Source organism: Acomys russatus, chromosome 19, assembly GCF_903995435.1.
Source record: "Acomys russatus chromosome 19, mAcoRus1.1, whole genome shotgun sequence".
NCBI classification, from domain to species: domain Eukaryota; kingdom Metazoa; phylum Chordata; class Mammalia; order Rodentia; family Muridae; genus Acomys; species Acomys russatus.
In genome coordinates this window covers 16,196,700-16,214,387 of record NC_067155.1, presented here as the reverse complement: position 1 = coordinate 16,214,387, position 17,688 = coordinate 16,196,700, and the positions used below count along the sequence as shown (strand labels likewise).

The following is a 17,688-nucleotide window of genomic DNA, read 5'->3' as shown; positions in this document are numbered from 1 at the left end:
GGCCCCTCCATAGCCCTCCCTCCCATAAAGTGTCCAGGATGCCCACTGGAGCCCGCAAGGCCAGGCTGAGGAGCGTCAGGTGTAAAGGTTAGGGCGCAGAAGTATCTGCCATCCCTGCAGGGGTCTCACAAAGGGAAAAAAAATAACTCCTGGCCTCAGAGTAGGGAGGACATTTTTCAAAATCAGGAAGTAGCTGAACACAGTCGGCCCCCTTGTCTGGCCCGGAAGGGTTCAGGAAGGACTCAGGCCAGACTAGCCACCCCCCTCCCACCCCTGCTCTCACGTTTAGCACTGGAACTCTGGGCCCCACAGGTGTCTCCAGAGCCAAATGATGTCCTGGGGGCTGACTGGATGCACCAGCAACAGGCCTCGGACAGCACAGGGGTCCCTGGTACGGTCTGCTGGCCAAGCCGTGAGGAACCCCGGGTGGGCACGGGGCACTAAGCCCAGGGCACGGAAGCAAAAACCAGTGTAGACATCATCAAAGGGGAAAGGTACCACACGGGCTGCTGCCTGCAGCAGCCAGGGAGCCAGGCGTCCTGAGATGACATAGCCACCTCCACCTGCGTAGGCTGGGTAGTCACCTTCAAAGAAGGTCTTCGGCACATAGAAAGGCCTTCCAGGCTTGCGCAGAGGCTTGGCCTTGGTGAAGACCTCGCCCAGGTAGAGGCTTCGCGCCCAGGTGGGTGGCAGAGTCTGCAGGTGCTGCAGCAGGGCAGGGACGTGCACAAAGGCGTCGTCCTGAGCCTGCAGGACAAAACTGACATCGGGGCAGTGTTGGCTCAGCCAGGTCAGCAGCAGCAGGTCTTTGAGCGTCTGGTTGTAGGGAACATCCAGGAAGTCCCAGAGCAGCAGGTCACCATAGCGCTGGCTCTCCCACGTCACCAGTGATCTTAGGTCAGGACCCCCCATTCCTAGTGGGGACCCCAGCAGGAAGAGCAACCGGGTCTCAGCAACTGCGTTGCCCCAGGTCTCCCTCACAGCCTGTCTCGCCGCAAAGTGTCCCGGTTCTGACTTGACAGCCAGCAGCAGATAGGGAACATCCTTATCCGAGCAGCTGGCCACGGGGCTGCCTTCCCCGGCAGGCAGCCATAGTGGAAAACTTCTACAGGCTGCTGACAGCAAGAAGCGCTGAAGGTCCTTGGGGTACAAGAGGAAGTCCAAGATCTCTGAGGCAGCGGCAGCCCCCCAAGTCTGACAGTCCATACTGGGCAGGACTCCCAGTTGACGCTGCTGATGATTCCAGTAAGCAAGGGACAGTGGGCCAGTCTGACCCAGGCGCGCAGAGAGGTTGGTGGGTAGGGTGGGCTCAGCACTGGGTGGTGTAGGGCTGGGCTGGGTGCCCCGGGGTTCAGCCTTGTTAAGCCAGGACTCAGATGTCCACTCAATGTATACTTTGAGGCCCAGGAGTGTGAGCAGTGCTGACAGGCAGAGCTGGCACTTACGGCAACGCATGACCCGGCCCAGGGAAAGGGCCACCAGTGGGGCTGTAAGAGTCACAAGGAGCCACAGAGGTCTTTAGGGTGCAGGGGGGACCTCCAAAGAAGGCCCAGGCAAGCACCCTGGGTTTTACCCAGTTCCAGTTACAGTTTCTGAGACCCTGGCCCTAGGCAGCCTGGCCCGCAGTACCCAACTGTCACCTTATCCTAGACTGAAGACCTCCCCACCCTCCAATCTTTCCCTTTCCTGGAGTCAAGGTGTTGAATCTATTTGCAGTATCGCTCCAACGCCATTCACCCATTCACGGCCCTTTCCCCTACTCTCCCGTCTCTTCAGGAGTCCCAGCTCCCTGGGGAAACTCCTTTTTTTAAAACCTTCTTGGAAACCTACCTACCTACCTACCTCCTCCAGTAACCCCGCCCCAGGGCCTGGGGCCCCGGGTACCTCTGGGTCCGGCTTCCGCCAGCTCTGGGGGGTCCTCGGGTCAAAGCCAAGCCCGGACTCCCTCCTCGCAGCGGTGAGTCCTCAGGCTGCCTGCCCAGCCCGCGCTGCGAGTCAGGAGGGGGTGGGAAGGCGGGAGCCGAGGAGGCTGGGAGGGCCCCTGGGGCCGGGAGGGGCCGGGGCGGGGCCCGGGAGGGGGAGGCGACCGAGAGAGGCGCCCTGGCGAGTTGGGGCTGGTTTTCTGGTTGAGGCAGCGGGAAAGGTGCAGGGGTGGCCAAAGCCGCCGACGGGGACCCTGCGAGGGCCGGTCCCAAATTGCCAAGAGAAGGGAGGCCAGGGGGCTAGCTAGTTCGAGGCCACCGCCAGGAAGCCTCGTGACTGTGCTGTGAGCGGCGTCGGGCCGGGGTGGGTGGGGTGGGAAGGGTCTGGTGTTTGCAGGGTCCGCGAGGCGGGGGGGATGTGGAGGATTAAAACCTGGGAGACTTTGGCAGGCAACTAGAACAGCAGAGAGAAGGTGAGTCAGGAGAGACACGCACAGGTGAAGGGGTCAGAACAGAGCTTAACAACCCGGGAAAACCCAGAGAGGAATAGAAGGAGCCGGGGTGGGGAGGGTGGCTGGGGGGGGGGGGCGGGCAAGGGGAGCCACACGAAAGCAATAGGTGATGGAGTGAGGTGCACTGCGAGCCTGTACCCCCCCTCCAACTTGTGCAGCGGTTCCTATCGCCTCCATCCAGGCAGAGAGGGGCCCGCCCTGTGATGCTCTGGGTTTTACGCCCCACCCTGGGGACCGGAGGTTGTCTGTGTTTACATCCCCGCCCTAGGGCCTCTGCTGTAGAGCCTTTGCCAGCTAGTCTAGGGAGGCCAGCAGGTGGGACCTTCCCAGATCTCTAGGGATTAGGTTGGGAGGAAGCCCGCTCCCCACCCGCCAAGCCCCCGGCTGACCCCCAGTTGCCTACCTCGTTTGGAGGGCTGTCCAGATATTAAAGGAACTCAGTGGAGCAGCGCCCGAGTCTGTTATCTGCCCAGCCCCGCGTTTCCTCCCTCCAAGTTTGAATAATGGAGCCGTGGGAACAGAGGGAGGAAGAGAGTCGGGAGGAAATGGTGACCGCTAATGGAGTAAGAGCTAGAGTGGGGAAGACGGCCCAGGGCCAGGCAGCGCCAAGCCCACCCTAGCCTCTGAGCTTTCCTGGCTCATCTCCCTCCACGGCACTGAAGGCTGTGCTCCTGGGGCATCCTCCTCCTGGGGCCTTGCAGCCCGTCATGCCGGTTGCTGGTTCAACCAGAAGAAAGAAACCACACGGCTGCTGGAACCTGGAGGGCGCGAGAGGAGGCTGTGATGTACACGAACACGGGACCCACGAATGCAGGGTCAGTGGCAGATCACTCTTGGAGGGGGGATCGTAGGTTGGGGGCCATATTCATTATATGCTCCCATGAGCAGGCAAAGGCATTTCTAGTTTCTCGGCTTTATTAACTGCCAGGTACTATTGGGTCCATGTTGCTGTCAGCTAGGCAAACTAGCCAGCCCACCTCTGTGGCGCAGGGTAATTCATTAGCGCTGAAATGCGGATGTGTTTGCCCAAGAAACCTCACCGCACACTCTACACACACTCGCCAGGGCTCGACCTACACAGATTTCAAGTCCTCATCTTTTTTTTCTTCCCCATATGGGGAGTTTGCCTGCATGCCCCGTGCCCGTGAAGGCCAGGAAAGGCGTCCGGTCCCCCGGATGCTGGGGATTAAACCTAGCAAGAGCAGCCACTGCTCTTAACCACTGAGCCACTTGCCAGCCCCTCACTTTTTAAAAAACTATCTTGTGGGGCTGGAGACATGGCTCAGTGGTTCAATTCCCAGCAGCCACATGGTGGCTCACAACCATCTCTATAATGTAATCTGGTGCCTTCTTCTGCAGGTAAAGCACTCATATGCAATAAATAAAATAAGTAAATCTTTTTTTAAGAACTGTCTTGTTTTGCATTTCCTGGGCTCTTTTTTGTTTCAGCTTCCCTAATGCAGGGGTGTTTGGTTTTATTGGGAAGTACTGAGTGTTGAACGCAGGGCCTCGTGCCTGCTGCCAACGAGCTCTTATCTCGTTCTTATCAGCTGGCCCCACACCCTCTGGAGCAAGTGGATCCTAGAGTTTATGGATCTGTTAGCAGTGGAGGACACTCTTGAGTCATGTATGTGTGTATGTGTGTATGTGTATTTGACATAAGATTTCATACTATGGAGCTCTGGCTGTCCTGGAACTTGCTATATAGACACATCTGCCTGCCTCTGCCTCTGGAGAGCTTTCTGGAGTCTTTTTTTGTTTGTTTTGTTTTGTTTTGTTTTGAGACAGGGTCTCTCTGTGTAGCCTTGGCTGTCCTGGACTCACTCTGTAGACCAGGCTGGCCTCGAACTCACAGCGATCCTCCTGCCCCCTGAAGGCTGGGATTAAAGGCGTGCGCCACCGCCACCTGGCTGCTTTCTGTAATCTTAAACACACGGGGCTGGAGAGACGTCTCAGTGGTCAAAAGCAATAGTTGCAGTTGCAGTTCCTAGCGCTCACGTGGCAGCTCAGAATTACCTGTCACTCCAGTCCCAGGGGATCCAGTGCCCTCTTCTGGCTACTATAGGTACTGCACATGCGACGCACTTAACATCCATGCTGTAAAAGTAAATGAATAAATCTTTAAATAATAATGGGCTCTTTTCAAAGCCAGGGCCCAGGTGTAGTCATCACCAGGTGGTGGCTCAGTCATACTGGCAAAAGAGCCTTAGAGTGACTGGGGCAGGGGTCAAGGCCTGGTTACTCGAGTCCAATCCCATCCCGAGAATGAGTTTCTGAGGCTATCATGGGAGCTCTGACTTTCTCAGACTGATCACACACAGAACACACACACCCTGAGCACTCAAGGGTGCCCCCCAAACTCTGAGCACCCAAACCAACTGTGTAGCTACAGCTGTCAGCACAGCAGCCACGGGCACAGGCAGTTGGCATCTGCCAAATTGTCTGAGATGACCTGCACGCCAGGATTTCTGGCATCCCATTTTTGTGTTTACGGCAAGGAGCTTACTGCCATGCTCATGCCCGAAGACGCAGCCCTCCCAAACCCACTTGAACTTTTATCCCCACAACTATGGATCGGGTGCCATGTGGATCCAGCTGGGACGAAAAGTCACAAGGTAACACGAACAGGGAAAGTTTAATAAGAGTCACACATTTGAACAGTGTGCCGGTGTCATGAGCGCCACTGGGAACACGGGTCCCAGCACTCGCTCACGGATGAGGGTGCCAGGGGAAGCTGCTGACCACCCAGCAATCCGGGAGCGGGTGCTGGGGAAGCAGACCCTGCGGCACCCAGGTACCCACACACACTACACTTTACGCTCCCTGCACAGTCCTTACCTTCCGTTTGCGTTCTGTCCAGCACCCTCTACTGACAAAGTCTGTCGTGCCAGCTGACAGGAACCTTCTCCCAGCGGCTCATCTCTACTCTCACAGAGCGGGGTGGCGGGGAACCCCTGCCTTTGAGGGTACAAGTCAGTAAGCCAACAGACATCGCCATGGGGCTTGGGGTGCTGCTGCTGGTCTTTAATCAATGTGGGCCCAGGACGCTGGCCACCTGCAGTGGGGACCGGCCCTGCACAAGGAATAGTTATCACATGTCAGCCACGGTCTCTGTCGACACATGTGGGGGCATCTTCTCCACAGGGATGAGAAACTATGGAGCTGCACAGCACAGAGGGCTGTCTGCCCCGGCAGCAGTCGCAGGCAGAAACAAGGCAATGTCCTGTCAGTCTTGCCAATGTTCTTCTGGGTTCAACTCCAGTGGAAGCCTGCGTGTGAAAAGACGTCAGACACTCCCCAGAGCCCGCAGACCCGACAGGGACGGGGCCACACTAGGAAGAGAGGGGGCTAGATGTGTTCTGGGGCTGCTGGTCTGGCCCCGCCTTCAGATTCTGGGCCCAGTCAGCTCCAAGGACCTCACAATGGGGCAACATCTCTTCCACCAGTATCTGAGTGAGGCCTGGGTGGGACACGGCAGGGAGGTCTGAGATGTCCAGCCTGCGGAGGTTCCTGAGGGATGAAAAGGACAGATGTGAGAGTGGCATCCGTGCATAGGACTGTTTGTGTGTTGAGGGTGGATTCTGACCATAATTTCAACTGGTAGTTTCTCTTTTTATTCTATGTGTGTATCTGCATGTGTGCTTGCTAAGGATGGAATCCAGGGCTTTATGTCTTCTACCACTGAGCCACGCCCCAGCCCCTCACTGGGGGATTCTAGGCAGGGGCTCTACCACTGAGCCACGCCCCAGCCCCTCACTGGGGGATTCTAGGCAGAGGCTCTACCACTGAGCCACGCCCCTAGCCCCTCACTGGGGGATTCTAGGCAGGGGCTCTACCACTGAGCCACGCCCCCAGCCCCTCACTGGGGGATTCTAGGCAGGGGCTCTACCACTGAGCCACACCCCTAGCCCCTCACTGGGGGATTCTAGGCAGGAGCTCTACCACTCAGCCACACCCCCAGCCCCTCACTGGGGGATTCTAGGCAGGGGCTCTACCACTGAGCCACACCCCCAGTGCCTCACTGGGGGATTCTAGGCAGGAGCTCTACCACTCAGCCACACCCCCAGCCCCTCACTGGGGGATTCTAGGCAGAGGCTCTACCACTGAGCCACGCCCCCAGCCCCTCACTGGGGGATTCTAGGCAGGGGCTCTACCACTGAGCCACACCCCCAGTGCCTCACTGGGGGATTCTACGCAGAGGCTCTACCACTCAGCCACGCCCCCAGCCCCTCACTGGGGGATTCTAGGCAGGGGCTCTACCACTGAGCCACACTCCAGCCCCTCACTGGGGGATTCTAGGCAGGGGCTCTACCACTGAGCCACACCCCCAGCCCCTCACTGGGGGATTCTAGGCAGGGGCTCTACCACTGAGCCACACTCCAGCCCCTCACTGGGGGATTCTAGGCAGGGGCTCTACCACTGAGCCACGCCCCCAGCCCCCCACTGGGGGATTCTAGGCAGGGGCTCTACCACTGAGGCACACCCCTGGCACTCTAGTGAAACTTCACAGCTAACTAAGTATGAAAAATTCACTGCTAACTATAAATACTTTCTTTGGCTTCTACTCTCCTACAACAATGAGACTACCATGGAGTTTCCATCCGTATATAAAGGAAGCAAAGCCAGGAGTCAGTTCATCCTTCTGAAGACCTGGACTTCATCACCTACCACAGGCACTATCATGACAGGGAGGGTACAGGCAGATGGCTAGGAGCGCCTAGGGTCCCCTCCTGACTCTGCTGCGTTAGGCAATAGAAGATCTTACTGGAGGTGGTGGAGGCAGGCAAGGCCCCGTTCTGAGACCTGAGGGCACCCGGCCAGCGAGAGCTCCTGCAGTGAGCCAGCCAGTACGTAGAGGCGGCTGAGGCACCAGTCATCCACGTAGGGGCAGCGCTGCAGTGACAGGTAGCGCAGCTCTTTCAGGGGCACTGCTGGATGAGAAAGCATGTGGCACTGGGGACTTTCTGGAGTCCAACACCGAAGGGAAAGCCACCCGTCCCGGGCCACTCACAGAGGTTACTCATGCCCTGGTAGTTGATGGCACAGCCGCTGGCATCCACGGCCTCCACAGAGACGTCCTGGAACTTCGGGAGCTCGGCAAGAAAATGGCCACGCTCATTCGGCCGGATCCACTCCTGGTCCTGAAACCTAGAGTGGGAGGTGGCGTGAGTGCCACTGCCTGGCTGGCCCCATGCGGGGCTACCTGGCTGTGGCGGTGTTTTCTTTCACATAGGGCACTGGAAGCCCCAGATATTGCTCAGCGTTAGAGGGAAGAGCTGAGGTGAACATGGCTGCATGCCTGAGTGCCCAACGCTTGGGGGGCTGAGGCAGGAGCATTGGGAATTCAGGGCCAGCCTGGGCTACAGAGTGAGACCCTGCCAACAACCTCCACCCCCGGAACCAACACACACACACACACAAACACACACGGAAATGCATGAGTTCTTGCTGAAGGTATTTTCAGACAGATAGACATCTCATCTTAAGGAAGGTGGCAAAGTGCTCAAACCAGGTAGGAAGAGTAGAGAAGGCCTACAGAAACTGTGTAGTTTTTCCAGAAAGAGGAAAAGAAGACAACCAGGGGCTGACGAGGAGATGGCTTAGAGGATCAAACTGCCTGCTGCCAAGGCTGACAGCCAGTCAGTTCCTCAGGGTGCCCACCGTGGGAGGGGAGAAATAACTCCCTCAGGCTGTTCTCTGACCTTCCCCGTGGCAAAAGCACACCCCCATCCACTAAATAAATAAATGTTAAATATATATATTAGGGGGGGAAAAGGAGCATAAAGGAACACTTTTTCTTTTTTTTGTGTGTGTGTGAGAGTCTTGTATCTTGCTGTGTAGCTCAGGCTGGCCCAGAATTTATAAGGAGCTAGGCTCGCAAGGCAGCGCCAGGATGCCCAACTAGGGGACATACTTGACCGGCCTGCCTCTGCCTCCTGGTACACTGGTACACCTGGCAGAAAAACATTCCTCCCCCTTTGGTTTTTCATGACAGGGTTTCTCTGTGTAGACCTGGTTGTCTTGGAACTTACTCTGTAGACCAGGCTGGCCTCCAACTCACAGAGATCTGCCTGGCTCTGCCTCCCGAGTGCTGGGATTAAAGGTGTGTGCCACAGTCGGGCAGTGGTGGTGCACGCCTTTAATCCCAGCACTGGGGAGGCAGAGGTAGGTGGATTACTGTGACTTTGAGGCCAGCCTGGTCGAGTCCAGGACGTCCATGGCTACACAGAGAAACCCTGTCTTGAAAAACAAAACAAAAGCGTAGCTGAGATCCAGGCTTAGCAAGTCACACAGCTGCCTAGCATCCCCGAGCGCTGGGCTGTTCGGCCTTACGACAACTGTTTAGACTGTGAAATCCCAGCGTTTAAAGCACTCCCTGTAGCTAGCAATGCTGCATATGCTTTATTTATTTATGGTGTTTTAGAGACAAGGTCACAGTATATAGCTCCGGCTGTCTTGGGACTTAGTTATGTAGATCAGGCTGGCCACGAACTCACAAAGATCCACCTGCCTCCTGAGTGCTGGGATTAAAGACATGCACCACCATGCCCAGCTGTATATAATTAAAAAAATTTTTTTTTAAAAGAGGAGGGTTGTCTTAAGATGTAGCCACAACTTGCCTAGAACTCAGAGAGCTACCTGCCTCTGGCCCATGTGCTAGGATTAAAGGGCTGGCTGTTAATCTAAAATGTGTGTGTACGACCTCGTGATGGTGGCGCACGCCTTTAATCTCAGCATCTGGGAGGCAGAGGCAGGTGGATCGCTGTGAGTTCAAGGCCAGCCTAGTCTACAGAGTCCAGGACAGCCAAGGCTACACAGAGAGACCCTGTCTTGGAAACAAAAGAAACAAAACCTCAAACAAACAAACTGCATGTGTGTGTGTATTTTCTTGGTACGTGTGTACAAGTGTGCGTGCACGGAAGTGCATGGAAGCCAGTGGCTGATGTCGGGTGTCTTCCTCAGTTGCTTTCCCGCTGTGTGTTTTCAGACAGGACTGTTCACTGAACCCACAGCTTTGCCAGGCTGGCTAGCCAGAGCGCCTCAGGGATCAGCCTGTTTTGACCCGCTTGGCTCTGGGTACTATCTCCTTTTATACATGACAAACTGAAGTCTAGTAACAAGGCCCCCCATGCAGCCATTGGACAGTTAGAGAGAGACGCCCCGCCCCGCCCCCACATCCCGTCACCACTGCTGTTGTGTAGAGGCGTACTTCACGGCGCCCCCTTGCTTCAGGACGAAGAGAGCACCTGCGACATATGGGCCGTATTTGTTCTGGATGGCGGTGAAGTGTCTGCGGAGAAAATGAGAGCAAAAGTCTGGGACCTCTGGGCTGTGTGCCAGTTCACGGGGCGACTAGCCGGCTGCATGTGTGCACGGTAAATGCTGAGTCCTGGGGTCACAGTGGCTATCAAAGTGGACAAGAGAGGACATAGATAACAAAGTGAGAAGTGAAGTCAAATTACAGAGTGCCAGTTCTGAGAGGAGGAGAAATCGGGGTGGGGTGGGGTGGGCAGGCAGCCTGTCCGTGGAGACTCATTTAGAGTTGCTGTTGTAAGTCACTTCTGGGCCAGGTGTGGCACACATAGCAGGCAGACCAGGAGCTCAAGGCCAGCCATCCTGAACTACATGAGAGCCTCTCTCAAAAACCAACCAACCAACCGACAAGCCTGGTCTACAAAGTGAGTCCAGGACAGCCAAGGCTACACAGAGAGACCCTGTCTTGAAAAACCAAAAAAAAAAAAAAAAAGAGACATGAGCGATTTGTGTTTTAGCCACACATGTCTGAGAAACCAGTCTAGCCCCGCCCCCTCCCACCTTCCCCCCCCCCCCCCAGCGGGATGGCAGTGGACGTGCCTATGAGCGGAGTCTTAAGAGAAGGGCCCGGTGATGAAGACTTGAGCTGGAAATGCTGACAGTGGAAACCACAGGCAGGCCTGGGACTGTCGAGAGCAGGAAGGGAGCTGGGGCTCTGGCTAGTAGGGTCTCCCTGGGTGGGGGGGGGGAGTGCTGGGGGGGTGTTGTCAGCCAGAGGTTCTCACCGATTCTCCTGGTTCACTTTTAATATCTGTTTCTGGAGCCAGTACTCTCTCAGAGTCTGGACGTCTTGGAAGTGGTCTGTGAGGAACTGTAACAGCGTCCTCCTCTTCTCCCGGCTGCCTGGGGTCACGGACTCCCGCATGCTATGGATGCCCCGTTCTTGGGCCACCAGGCGCAGGAACTGAGAAGGAGAGGGAAGGGACTGAGATTGAGCCTGGAGCTGGATTCCACCCCAATTTATTTATTATTTTTCCCCCAATTTATTTTTATTTATTTATTTTTGGTTTTTCGAGACAGGGTCTCTCTGTGTAGCCTTGGCTGTCCTGGTCTCGCACTGTAGACCAGGCTGGCCTCGAACTCACAGGGATCTGCCTGCCTCTGCCTCCCGAGTGCTGGGATTAAAGGCGTGCGCCACCACCGCCCCGGCTCCACCCCAACTCTTACACCGCGGCTTTTCATCTCACCCCAGTGCTTCCTGAGTCTCGTAAAACTCCCCAATGGTGGGGTGTAGTTCAGGGCTAGAGCCCCTGTTTGAACACGCGTAAGGCCCTGTGCTCAATCCCCATTATGTCTACTTCCTCAATCCTTACCTTTGGGATTTGAAACCAACCATAAATTCTTCCCTTTAGGCAGCCAGACTTCATTTTCTCAAGCTCTTCTGATTTCCCACCAATTCCTTATTCCACCCCCCCAAGCTCCCATTATTCCTTAATTTCTCACTAATCCAGTTTTTTGGGGGGGGCGGGGGCAGGGGAGATATGTGTACATGTGTATTCCTGTGTATGCTTATTCCAGTGTGTGGGTGACGATGCATGCAGGTGCCTGCCTATGGGGGCCAGAGGTCAAGGCCAGGGGTCTTCCTCAGTCGCCCTTCATGTGCTGAGGCAGGGTCTCTCACTTGTACGTGGAGCACCCCAACTCAGCTAGCCCAGCCGGCCAGTTTGCTTGGGCTGGGATTGCAGGTGAGCCGGCCCGCCTTTAACAACGAGCCGTTTCCCCAGGCTAGCCTTGAACTCAGGACCTCTGGAAGTGCAGTCAGTGCTCTTAACCACTGAGCCATCTCTCCAGCCCACCCCAGGTTAGCCTTTACCACCCAGCTCCTCCCCAGGGTTTTCCTGCACGACTCGTGTCTTTGCTGCCGTTCCCCTCGCCTTGTCCTTGTCACCTTTCTCCTTAGTGCTGGGGATGGAGCCCAAAGCCGTGAGTGTAAACCAAGTACCAGACCACTCATTACATCCCCCCACTTAGCGGAGCCCTGTGACTTCCCCTCGGGCTCTTCCTCGGAGCTCCATATTAACTTCTTGGCTCCTGCCTCCATTAAGGCTTACTTCCCAGGATGAGACGTCCTACTCCCCTAAGTGGCTAGTCCACCCGCACTCCACATTGGTTTCTCTACCAAGCCTCCGCCCAGGCTTTTGCTTCCCTGGAGGCTGACAGAGATCTCGAGAGCGGAGCTGCAAAGTGAACTATATAATTCGGGGGCGCTCCCGGCGCTGTAAGTCACCTACCGCCCTGGGCGCCGCCATCTTGCCGGGGAGCGTAACAGAAGGGGCGGGGCTTCCCCGTCAGCACGTGGTTCAGACAGGACCGGCTTCTCTTGTGGCCACGCCCCCTATTTTGAAGTGGGAAGAGGCAGTCTTCCCGTTAGAGACCTTCCTTTCCCGACTGCGGTCGCAATTCTCTGTCGTTCAGAGCAGAATCAGTACAGCTGGAAAACTGCATTATTATTATTATTTTAATTTAAAAAATTTTTGTGTGTGTATATACGCACAATGCTTTGGCGCAGGTGTAGAGATGAGCGGAACTTGGCCCAGGATGCGAACTCAGATCCCCTGGCTCTTTGGCCCTATTATTAGATTTAAATTTTTTATTTTATCTGTGTGTCTGCACCATGTGTGTGCAATGACTCGTAGATCAGAAGAGGACTTTGGATCCCTGGTATTGGTGCTGGGAATTGAATCCAGGTCTTCTGGATGAGTGCCCCGTCCCTGTCCCCCCCCCCCCCCTCCCGTGTTAGACTAGAGTGGAAATGGCTGACGTTAGTTTGGAGTTCAAATCTAGGCTATTTATTTATTCAGCCACGCGTCCTTTGCTCCAAGTCTGCCTCCTGTACACCTCTGGCCCCATCCTCCCCACTTCTCAGAGGAGGAGGTAACCTCATGGGTACCAACCTGCATCTAGACTTCTTAAAAGGGTATATATATATATAGCGTGTGTGTGTGTGTGTGTAATGTGTAATGTGTGCCTGAGTGCAGGCACATGTATGCTGTGATCAGAGGTTTGTGAGGTGCTGGGGACCAAATCTAGGGCCTCCTGCATGTTAAGCAAGCTCTTTGCTGACTGAGCCCCATGCCCAGCCCTCAATGTGAACGTCTTGGTGGATTCACTCATTCATTCAATAAATGTTTGCTGAGCTCTCACAGTGGGTACTGGGGTCACCCAGACAAATAGTTCCTTTCTCGGGCAGTTGTCATTCTAGGCAGAAAGAGAATAGATGAGAAACGAATAAAAACTTAAAGCCAGTGTTTGATAAGTAAGTAAACACAGGCGATATATTAGGGGGTGGCAGGGATGCGCAGGGCCACCAGCAACGGCCTCTGCAGCAGGTGCATGTAACTGGAAAGAAACAGCTGCCCAAAGGTTTGGAGCGGACATGTTCAGGCAGAGGTGACAGCCAGCGCATAAGCACCAGCTTGTAGAGAGGTTAGGAGGCCTGGTCAGAATTGGGCAGAGGGTCTGATTGCGCAGGCCCAGTAGGGTTTTAGTCTATTCACAGAGGGAGAGAGTCGTCGCAAAATCTGATTTACATGTTGCAAAGATCTGGAGACTGGGTCTTAGAGGGTAGGGTTGGACCTGAGAGCAGCCAAGAGGCTACTGTGGTAATACAGGCAAATGATGGGTAGGGATGCAGGGGGTGGGGGTGGGGGTGGGGTGGACAGCAGAGGTGAAAACTGCCAGAGACAAAGAGCCTGAGAAGCCAAGCTCTTAATGGAAGTGGAGGAGCAGGGAGAAGTGGGTTTGTCAAGGTGGGCACTTGGCAGACTGATCCTTACCCTATGATCCTTAGAGACGGTATGTAGCAGTTACTGCTCTGTTGCTGCGATAAAATACCATGACTCAAAGCAGCGGCACAGGAGGAAGATTGTCTCGGCTTGCAGTTCTGCAGGGCTAGGAGCCCGACACAGCGGGGAAGCAGCAGGCACAGCAGCAGGAACAAGAAGCTGAGAGCTCACATCAGCAGCTGAAGCACAGAGCAGAGAAAGCACCTGGAAATAGTGAGGCCTTGAACCCTCAAAGCTCATCCCCCAGGAGGTACTGCTCCAGCAAGGCGCTTCCTCCTAACCCTCCCCAAACGACCGCCAACCACTCAACTGTCTGAGTCCACGGGGCCATTCTCCTCCACACCACCACATTATGGCTGTAGTGCTCTGAAAAGATTCCACCTTCTCCTCCCCTTGCCTCGGAGTGCCCCATCCCCCTTTTCAGCAGTATATGGCTTTATAGCTCAGGCTGGCCTGGAACTTGTAATCCTTCTGCCTCAGGCTCCCAAGGGCTGGGATCATAGATGTGGGCCTCAAGGCAAAATTTAAGGAATTTTTTTTTTTTTTTTGGAGTGGGGAAAGGGAGTTTGAGACGGGGTTCCTCTGTGTAGCCTTGGTTGTCCAGGAACTCCCTCTGTAGACCAGGCTGGCCTCAAACTCACAGAGATCCACATGCCTCTGCCTCTGGAGGGTTGGCATTAAAGGCATGTTGCCAGGTGTGGTGGCCCATGCCTTGAATCCCAGCACTCCGGAGGCAGAGTCAGGCATGAATTCGAGGCCAGCCTGGTTTACAAAGTGAGTCCAGGACAGCCAAGAGTACACAAAGAAACCCTGTCTCGAAAAACAATCCAAAACAAAAAACACAACTACAAAAATGTGTGGTACCATGCCCAGCCAGTTTAGGGACTTTGAGATGAGTATTATTTAAGGTAGGGACTGGGTGGAGAATCACAAAGGTCTTACCAGAAGGGTGGCCAGTAGAGTCAACAGGAGTCAGGATGCTGGAGGCCAAAGACTCGCGTGATATGAGGAAAGCAGGTAGCTTCCAGAACTCGAGTAGAGTATGGATTCTGTCCTAGAGTGTCTAGAAGCAGACACACGCAGTGTACCCACTTTATGCTTCAGATAGCAAGAAAATTATCTTGTGTGCTCTTCACCTTTCAGTGCTAGGGATTGTAGTGTGTACATGTGTGCAAATGTGTGTATACACGTGTGTGCAAATGAGTGTGTGTACATGTGTGCAAATGAGTGTGTGCACCTGTTGAGTGTGTGTGTGTGTGTGTGTGTCTGTCTGTCTGTCTGTCTGTCCCAGAGGAAAACTTACAAGAGCAAGTTCTCTTTTCTACCATGCAAGTCCTGAGGATTGAACCCAGATTATCAGGTGTGGTGGCAAGCACCCTCACTTACCATCTTTGCAGCCCCCTTGCTTTGTTCTAAGCTACCAGGACTGTGGTGACTTGTTATAAACAACAACAGGAAATGGATCCAGTGGGGTGGGTTCAAAGTGGGAGCTCTGTGCTGACCACAGACATGGCCATGTGACACATGCTAAGTTGGAGTCTGGACTCAAGGGTGCCTTTGACTTCTGAGCCAGGGGCCTGGGAGCCCTGGCATACACTCATGAGCTTGTAAGGGCCAAGGCAGACCAAGACCCAGAACACTTTCCAGTCCTGGCTGCCTGGCAGGACTCCAGTGCACGCACATCCAAGGCTTGGCAGAACTAGCTTCTGTATGGCAGCCTGCAGCTGCCATATGGAGGCTCAAAGCCCTGTCAGGGGACAGACAAGGACCAAGTTGGGGGCTGGCCGAAGTCATTCAGCTAAAGAGGCTGAGGAAGGCTGGCTGGGGAGGAGTGAGGGCCTAGGGAAGAAGGCAGCCCAACCCCTTCAGGTGCTGAGGCAACATGGAACCACAGGAGGGTTGGCCCGAGAGGCATCGAGGTGAAGATGGACCTCTGCTCAAGACTCTTTGGACCCTGTGAGATCACGGAGGTTGGAGTCCAGGAAAAAAAATGTGGTCAGCGGATTCACAGTGAAGAATGGACTTTGGGACATCTCTGCCAGCCCCTCCCTGCCTTTTCTTCCCACCATCCCACAACTTCCCAAGGCACCAGGTCACTTGGACCTTGCTACTTCCTGCTCTTCAGTCCACAGTTCAGACTATGGAGCTGTGGGTGCAGCTGAAGCAGGCCGGACAGGAGCCCGTTGGGTTGGGTCCACTGCCCCAGGCTCTAAGGATGGCCCCACCAGAGGGGAACCCTGGCCAGACCCTTCTGTCCTCAGGGACAGAACCTGGGGGTGCCACGGAACTGCTGCTGTGGATCTGGGAGGAGCTGGTGAGTGACAGGGCCTGAGAGACAGAAGGGAGCGGGAAGGAAATGAGTGGATAGTATTAGACAGGGCTAGGGATGAGCCAGGCCTCGGGGCTCATGCCTGTCGTGCAGCGCTCAGGGGCCTGGGTCCAGCTGGGCTGCAGATGGAGATCAGGTGTGAACATAAAATGAAATAGCGGCAGAGACAGGAAGAGGTGGGGTCAGAGCGTGACAAAGAGAATGGAGCCAGTCCCAGAGACAACCAGGTAGAGATCAGAGCTGGAGAGCAGGGGCAGGCTGGATCCGAGTGGAATGGGGGCTGGGAGAGACCAAAGGCAGGGATGAGAAAATGGAGATGGAGATGTGGAGACAGCACCTGAAATGAGGAGCCACAGAGATGAAGGGACAGTGACAGGCAGAGAAATAGAGGTCAAGAGGGAGGTGGAGAAGAGGGTGGCATGAAGAGCCCAGGAGTCAGGGAGGGCCCTGACCAGGCAAGCCAGGACCTGAGCTAGACCTGCCCCTGGGCAGCTCCTGGCAGGCCTCCTTGCTCTTGTGACAGTCCTTTATTCCCTTAGGGGAACCTGCGCAGAATAGATGCCCAGCTGTTGGGACAGCTGTGTAAGGTGGGACTGGAGATGGAGTTTCTTCGGGAGGAGCTGGTCGCCATCCTGGAAGAGGAGCAAGAGGAGCAGGAGGAAGAGGAGGAGGAGGAGGAGGAAGAGGAGGAGAGCTGTGTTAAAGAGGACAAAGGGCCCCGGGGCAGGCAAGAGGACGGACACTCAGGGGCCTCCTATCCAGCCCAGCTCCTCCCTGACTTTGAGATGACCATCTGAGGTGATTTAGAATCAATGGTGCTCCTGCAGCAGATAGCTCTCCCCAAAGATGTGCAGTGGCAGATCCTAGCAGTGGCCTGGGTGCTGTGGGCAGGGTCCGTTGTAGAATACGGAAGGCACAGAAGCCATAGGTCTGTCTGTAGAAATGTTTCTAGTGTGGCCCGGACACCCAGTGCTGGCAAAGCGATAGAGCATGGGCAGACAGGATGGAAGGCCAATTCTGCCTAATGTGGTAGGTGCAACGGTCACTAAGCAATTGGAACAAGATGGGTTGAGATTGAGATGTGGAAAATGACAAAGTTCAAAACACCTGGGTGGCAAACTTCTCGATAATTAAAAAAAAACTATGTCTTGAAATGATCTTTTGAATATATGAGATTTCATATGCTCTCGTTGTGGTTATATGCAACATAAAATTGATGAACAGTTTTTCTTGTGTGGTGGGATATGTGTGCACACGTGCGCAGGTGTGTGTGGGTGTCTAAACCCTTGAGACAAGGTCTCCCTCTGAACTGAAAGCACACCATTGTGGCTATGCTGGAGGGCCAGCGAGCTTCCAGGATCTAACTGGCCCCTTCTCCCAGTGCTGGGGTTACAGGCACACACAGTTGAGCCTGCCCTTCTCAGTTGGGAGATGGGGGGCTGGTTCAGGTCTTTATGTTTGCATGGCAAGCACTCTTACCCACTGCGCCATGCCCTAGGCTTGCTCCTTCCTTCTTGCCTTTGCTTTGCTTTCCCCCCTCCCTCCCTCCCTCCGTCCTTCTCCACTTCTTCCTCCCCCTCTCCCCCCCCTCCTTTCTTTGAGATAAGGTCTCCATGTAGTCCTGTAAAACAGGCTGGCCTGGAACTCACTGAGACTCTCCTGCCTCTGCCTCCTGAGTTCTGGGATAGAAGACGTGTCCAAGCATGCTTGCTGTTCTTCCTTTTTTAAATGCTGTGGTATGTGTTTGGGGGGGGGGGGGCTTACACACACCACAGCATGTGTGGAAGTCAGAGGACGCCTCAGGCATCAACTCTTGGTTTCTACCC

General features: G+C 55.0%; 3 protein-coding genes across 3 annotated transcripts; 1 reads left to right on the top strand and 2 right to left on the bottom strand.

Annotated features, from left to right (window-relative positions):
- Window positions 1–262: 262 nt before the first annotated feature.
- On the bottom strand, window positions 263–1,932 carry B3gnt8 (UDP-GlcNAc:betaGal beta-1,3-N-acetylglucosaminyltransferase 8). The gene is made up of 2 exons (XM_051161918.1): window positions 1,843–1,932; window positions 263–1,487 (listed from the first exon to the last, which is right to left on the bottom strand). Exon 2 carries the CDS (start codon window positions 1,453–1,455, stop codon window positions 286–288), a length of 1,170 nt encoding a protein of 389 aa, XP_051017875.1. The 5' UTR covers window positions 1,456–1,487; window positions 1,843–1,932; the 3' UTR covers window positions 263–285.
- Window positions 1,933–5,766: 3,834 nt separating this feature from the next.
- Dmac2 (distal membrane arm assembly component 2) lies at window positions 5,767–11,997 on the bottom strand. Its single transcript, XM_051162028.1, has 6 exons — window positions 11,980–11,997; window positions 10,474–10,703; window positions 9,645–9,725; window positions 7,446–7,582; window positions 7,200–7,362; window positions 5,767–5,944 (listed from the first exon to the last, which is right to left on the bottom strand). The coding sequence occupies exons 1-6, from the start codon at window positions 11,995–11,997 to the stop codon at window positions 5,767–5,769; spliced, it is 807 nt and encodes a 268-aa protein (XP_051017985.1).
- Window positions 11,998–15,609: 3,612 nt separating this feature from the next.
- Erich4 (glutamate rich 4) lies at window positions 15,610–16,962 on the top strand. Its single transcript, XM_051161917.1, has 2 exons — window positions 15,610–15,847; window positions 16,402–16,962. The coding sequence occupies exons 1-2, from the start codon at window positions 15,674–15,676 to the stop codon at window positions 16,657–16,659; spliced, it is 432 nt and encodes a 143-aa protein (XP_051017874.1). The 5' UTR covers window positions 15,610–15,673; the 3' UTR covers window positions 16,660–16,962.
- Window positions 16,963–17,688: the final 726 nt, after the last annotated feature.

Excerpts from the sequence above, each read along its gene's own strand:
- B3gnt8 (XM_051161918.1), bottom strand. The coding sequence starts at position 1,455 with ATGCGTTGCCGTAAGTGCCAGCTCTGCCTGTCAGCACTGCTCACACTC.
- Erich4 (XM_051161917.1), top strand. The coding sequence starts at position 15,674 with ATGGAGCTGTGGGTGCAGCTGAAGCAGGCCGGACAGGAGCCCGTTGGG. Across the intron at positions 15,848-16,401 it reads TGTGGATCTGGGAGGAGCTG|GGGAACCTGCGCAGAATAGA; the intron begins GTGAGTGACAGG and ends TTATTCCCTTAG.
- Dmac2 (XM_051162028.1), bottom strand. Across the intron at positions 7,583-9,644 it reads AAGCAAGGGGGCGCCGTGAA|GTTTCAGGACCAGGAGTGGA; the intron begins GTACGCCTCTAC and ends CTCCCACTCTAG. Across the intron at positions 5,945-7,199 it reads GCCTGCCTCCACCACCTCCA|GAACCTCCGCAGGCTGGACA; the intron begins GTAAGATCTTCT and ends TTCATCCCTCAG.